This window comes from Eublepharis macularius, chromosome 5 (genome assembly GCF_028583425.1).
Source record: "Eublepharis macularius isolate TG4126 chromosome 5, MPM_Emac_v1.0, whole genome shotgun sequence".
NCBI lineage: Eukaryota > Metazoa > Chordata > Lepidosauria > Squamata > Eublepharidae > Eublepharis > Eublepharis macularius.
The window spans coordinates 97,042,813-97,048,339 of NC_072794.1; the positions used below are offsets into that span (position 1 = coordinate 97,042,813).

General features: G+C 42.5%; 1 protein-coding gene across 1 annotated transcript; it reads right to left on the reverse strand.

The window, feature by feature from the left end:
- DYNLT4 (dynein light chain Tctex-type 4) lies at positions 1–3,623 on the reverse strand. The gene is made up of 2 exons (XM_054981813.1): positions 3,526–3,623; positions 1–726 (listed from the first exon to the last, which is right to left on the reverse strand). Exon 2 carries the CDS (start codon positions 713–715, stop codon positions 8–10), a length of 708 nt encoding a protein of 235 aa, XP_054837788.1. The 5' UTR covers positions 716–726; positions 3,526–3,623; the 3' UTR covers positions 1–7.
- Between the last annotated feature and the right edge of the window lie 1,904 nt (positions 3,624–5,527).

Here is a 5,527-nt window from a genome sequence, read left to right on the forward strand (position 1 = left end):
ACATGGCTTACTCAAAATACACTCCATGTACTGTGGCCACAGCAAAAAGGTAAGAATTAGTAAATATGGCAGAGGCAAAGTTGTCATTCTCTACATCCCAGAGGGACCGACTGGCAATCTGCAGACCTTGGTTGGCCTGTTGTCCCAGAAAGACATTACATACCAGCTTATATCGAGGTGGGGTCAGTTCTTTGACTCTGTTCCGGATGAGATCTGACAAATTTTGGGCCAACTGGCCACTATTTGCAGGATTGTACTTGGCATCACCAAAGTAGCTGGCTAGAATAGATTCAAGAACCTGCTGGGTTTGAAAAACATTAAACCGGCACCCCTCGTCTGGCTGGGTCTTGTAAGTGTTTTCATAGTACGTTTCCTGGATGGGTTCAAAGAGTGGTAGCCCAGAGAAACTCACTCGGCCAAAGTGCATCCAGGAAAGGCGCCTGCCTCCGGTAGCTAGTGAGTTTCTCCTGCTGGGAAAGGGAGCATTGAGGATGCTCATGATGGAACTTCTCCGAGATGGTGGGACAGGGGCCTTCCCTTCTTCAATACCCTGCAGATGCAACAGTGGTCTGGGTGCCATGTCTGTGGACTGAGAGTTTCGGTGGGTAGGTGTAGACCCTGTCTTCAGACATGTAGATTCTATGTCCTCTGAAGTCTTTACCTGGTTGAACTGGGCCATAGTTTCCTGGGATAGGGCCAGAGGCCAGTCTGCCATTCCCAAGTTCTCTGAAACATCAAAGAAAAAGAGAATTATATTGGCTGATTCCACTTGGGGATCCCAGAAGTGGAGGGATACCCCACTAATTCATACCTTTTGTGTGGGTAAGACGTCTCATTTATACGAACGCTTATCTTTGTGAAACTTGGCAGGGAGGATCCCACAGGTGTCTGAGGGGTACAGTCTTTAAGAACTTCATGCCAGTTTTGAATTTAACTGGAAAGCTACAGGCGGAAATTGGTTTCTTATTGAAGCCAAAGGAAGCAAATAAGAGAGAAAGGAATAAGATTCCATCAGAAATATTTATTCCACTTATACCCCACCTTTCTCCCAGAAGGGATACAAAGTGGCATTCTCCTCACCTCCATTTTATCCTTACAACAACTCTGTGAGGTGCATTAGGCTGAGAGTGTTTGACTGGCCCAAAGTCACCCGGAATAATATCAGCGAAGGACTTAAATGCTCAAAATCTCTATTTTCAAAGCTCCTTCCTGTTGTTTTCTTAGCCTGGTTCCTTTGATCGTTATTTGCTTATGATCAAGTTTCTATACGTTTTGGCACAGATTATATGCTCTCACAGCATATGACGTCTGCCTTCTCTCTGTTTTATCTTTCTGCCACTATTTGCCTTCCACAAATAGCTTTGCATTCCATGGGGCTGCAAAGGTCTCTGAATAGATGTCTGGGAAAACCTATGCCGACAGCCCCTCACAGCTGTTCCAACAGTAGCAGCTTAACAATGAAACTGTTGGGTATAAAAATGAGTTGCAATCTTCATTTTCCTTGAGGACAAGTTACCAGTGGATGGCTAATGCTTTGGCAATATTTACTGCCAAATTTATATGTATGGAATTGTGGGGATGGGACGTGTCAGTTTCAGCCATGTATGGCTCAATTTGGATAGGGATTTTAACTCTTCCAATCCCCCCCCCAAAGTTTTACTAATTAAAACTGCCCCATGTACTGTTGTTAACCCTTTAAAAGGAAAAAGATAGATGCTCATTTTTTTGCCTGCCCTTTGTCTTTAAAGGGCTAATAAAAGTTGGGGGTGGCAGCTTCTGGGAGTAAAACTGTGTGAGAGTGGAAGAATTGAAGTCTCCTTTCCCCTTCCCACGTGGCCCCAATCTGCCCCACACTGCTTGAGTTGTTTTGGAAGATCCAGGCATGGTATCTCCCAGCATGTCACCTATTTTGATTTTTAGAAATACCAGGATGTTTAAGAGCTTGATAACTGCCTTACGAGCTTACAGGGGGAATTTTATTGAGTTTGTGAGAACTAGCGTCTTATTTTTTCACTTGATCTACACTCCCACTGCATGTTTTAGTGATTGTCCCATAAGTTAGAACATGGGTAACACTGCAATACTGTAAAGCCAGTGCTTTGTTTGTGTGTGTGTGTTTTTAAAAAGTGCCGCCATTCATAGATAAGGTTGGGCCAATTTCCACCAATTCAGGACTAGGGAGAGATTCCCCGCCCCCCCCCCCCCGCTGCCGCAAAAGATGCTGGCACTCAGTAGTACTGGTGAACAGCACCACAAAAACAGCCCTGCATATATAAATCACTATCATGTCCCTCCTCAGTTGTCTTTTCTCTAAATTAAAAAGCTTCAAAATCCTTAGGCCTTGTTTTCAGGGAAGGTTCTCTAATTCCTTGACCATTTTAAAACACTTTTTTCCCAGTACTGTCATATCCTTCTTGAGATGCAGAACCTGGGACAATAAACTGTTTTGAAATGGGCTTCACTATACATCCTGTCCGGGACATTACAATACTGTCAATTGTCAGCTTTCTATTGCTTTTCCTAATAATCCCCAGCATAGAATGCGTCATTTTTACCATTGCCACACACTAACATTATCAGCAAGAGACCCTCCAAAATCCTAAGCTCTCTTTCCTGGTCAGTCACTGCCCATTCAGACAAATTAGGATTTTTTGAACTAGAGTACATCATTTGTCCAGAAAAAGAAAACAATAAATAGATTATTGCCAAAGACAAGGAAGAAAGAGGGGATGGGAACAGTTGCAAAATAATTTCTGAGCCTCCTTCAGTTCTTTGCTATTGAAGGTACAAGTACTGAATACCATAAAAATAAATGAGAGTTCCTTTCACTATTTACATGGGTGTTAATAAGCTATTGCATAGGGATAAGTAAGTGTTCTTTTTAGGTATTTTTAAACCACAGTTTTAATGTTTATTTTTCCTGTAGTGATTGTTTTTCTTTATAACAATGTTTTTATTTAAGTTTTATATACAAACAGTGGTTTATGAATTTAAGTAAAAGACAATTGCTAATTTGTATTAGAATCACCATTTTGCATTTTAGTGAGCATTTACACAAACTGGTTAATATTTAACTGACTTAAGCACCCTTTTATTTGTCCAATAAGAACGGTACAACACAGGCGAAGGAATAATTGTCCCTGGGTTTTCAACAGGAGTTTAATGACTGTCTTCACAGTTTTCTGTTAATCTGGGTCTTTTATTCCAGATCAACAAACCTGTGGGCTTCTCACTATCCCCGGCAGAGATTATGGTTGTCTTTTATTCATTTTTAATCCTATGCAGAGGACACACAAGTGCAGGGTTTTTCCACCCTAACCACAGTGGATGCAGATGATGAGTGAACTTGAGTATGACTGAAGTTCAAACTAAAATTTACATAGCCTTGTGTGCACGTGGAAGATATCCAAAGCATGCAAGCAACAGAAAGCAACAGCAGGATGCTTAGCTCAGTCAGCAAGAATGGGCAAAGGGCATGCTTTTGAGGGTATGGTCTCAGCAACGTTGCCTCCCAGCCCATCTTACCTGGTCCCAATGCAGCTGTACACAGAGGCAGTGGGCTCACTGGAAAGGGAATTCTGCTGGATCCGTGAGCTGGAGATCAAATGCAGAGCTTTTAAATACCCATGATCTCAATGCAGCTTGCTCAAGCTTGCTGCAAGGGCCTCCTGAGGCCCTCACCCCTTTACCTCCCTGGCTTCATAAGCTCCCTCCTTGACATGGTAAATCACTGGCTGTTTGATCTGGCAGTTCAATGGGAGAGTCATCAAAGGCACTGAGACGGGACTGGGCAGCCTGCCACCAGAAATGCAAGGTCTCTGTGGAGACTGTATCACTCATGTTGTTTTTTGTACAGCATGGAGTGCTTCTGAAGAAGGAAGCTTTAGTACTTCCAAGCTTTATTGTGCTGAGGAAATAATAAAGATTTGGTTATGGAAGAACCACTAGGCTGTTGGCAGGTACTGAGGCATGCAGATCAACCAAGCGGTTTCATGACAGAAATAGATGTCCTTGTTTCCTTGGTAAAGATGTGAATATACATTGGGAACTTGTCTTTATAGCTGTCTACTTTTGCAAAGCTTCTCTGTTTTTTTTAAACAACTGTTTTGATCCTTCTTTTTGTTTTTATAGACAGCTGTCTCTAGCAGCGAAGTATAGGGATCTCTAACAGGGTCTCCATCAAAGGGGCTTCCTTGAGCTCATGGCCTCAGGCCAACCTATCTCCTCAGTTTGAATGTGGGATATGTTAGCTGCTGAAAGTCTCAAGTCCCACTACAAGTCCAAATCTTGTTATATAACGCTTTACTAGTTGGAACTGTCAATTGAAAATGTGATTTATGTATAGAATCCTCTCCTAGTATGAAGGTTAATTGGGAAGAAGTTTACTAGATGGTCCCTTATTTAATAAGGATTGTTACAGTTTCCAGAACACCACAGTTTTATAGAACTCTGCTGCTCTCATATGTTCATCTTCAAAGCACAACATACATTTTGCTGTCCAGATATGCCATTTACATTTAAATTTTTTCTAGTAGATCGACTTGTCCTATATAATTTACCCCTTTGTTAGATGTGTCAGCAGTGTGGCTCAAGTATTCTGGTGTGGTGCATCTGCTCTTTATTCTTCTTGATCCTTGCTTGACCTGGAAGGTTTAAAGACCACCATTCTCTTGTGATGGCCATTGCCTTGTATGGCTGACAGTGCATGACATTTATTTTCTCTACTGAGCACTCCTGAGATAGCTTTGCCAACTTCCATATGTGGGCTGGGGACTCCTGGAATTGCAACTGATCTCCAGACCAAAGAGATCAGTTCCCCTGGGGAAAATGGTGGCTTTGGAGGGTGGACTCTAAGGCATTATACCCTGCTGAGGTCCCTCCCCTCCCTTCCCCAAACTCTGCCCTCCACAGGCAGGCTCTACCCCCAAATCTCCAGGAATTGTCCAGCCCAAAGTTGGCAACTCTACAATCAGCTTCACCTCTGTATTGCACTCTGCACAATGATTTCATCTTTTCTTGTAGTCAAGGGTTGTTATAAATTCACATGTCTCTGGACTTGTTGTTTCTAGAAGTAGGATTGCTTTGAAACATGTGAATAAATTTGTGCCAGCATCAGTCCTGAAACTTAGGATTTGGAGCTTATGCAGAGTGATTACAACCAGTCTTTATTTACTGAGCATTATGGCTGAGCCTCAGCATCTCACTGTTTAGAATTAAGCACCATTGTAGAATCTCCAGATGAGTACCCAGTTCTGTCTATCACCTGATAAGAATACCTCAGTCTTGATTCTTGAGTCACTTCCTTTCTAGCGTTTGATCCTTTCTCCCAGGTTGCCGTAATTCCTTTTATGGCATCCTTCATTTGCTTTGGGATGGTGAGGCCAGCTTAATGGATTGCTATGCTGCAATTTGTCTTCTCTTGTGACTTCTGAATCCAGTTCCCTCTTTCCTCTCTGGCTGTCAAAGCTGTAATAAACAAACAATATCCTGCCTTGACATGCACCTCCTAACTTTGCTGGTCTCTTGA

Bases quoted from the DNA above. Each gene is read 5' to 3' on its own strand.
- DYNLT4 (XM_054981813.1), bottom strand. From the start codon at position 715: ATGGCAGACTGGCCTCTGGCCCTATCCCAGGAAACTATGGCCCAGTTC.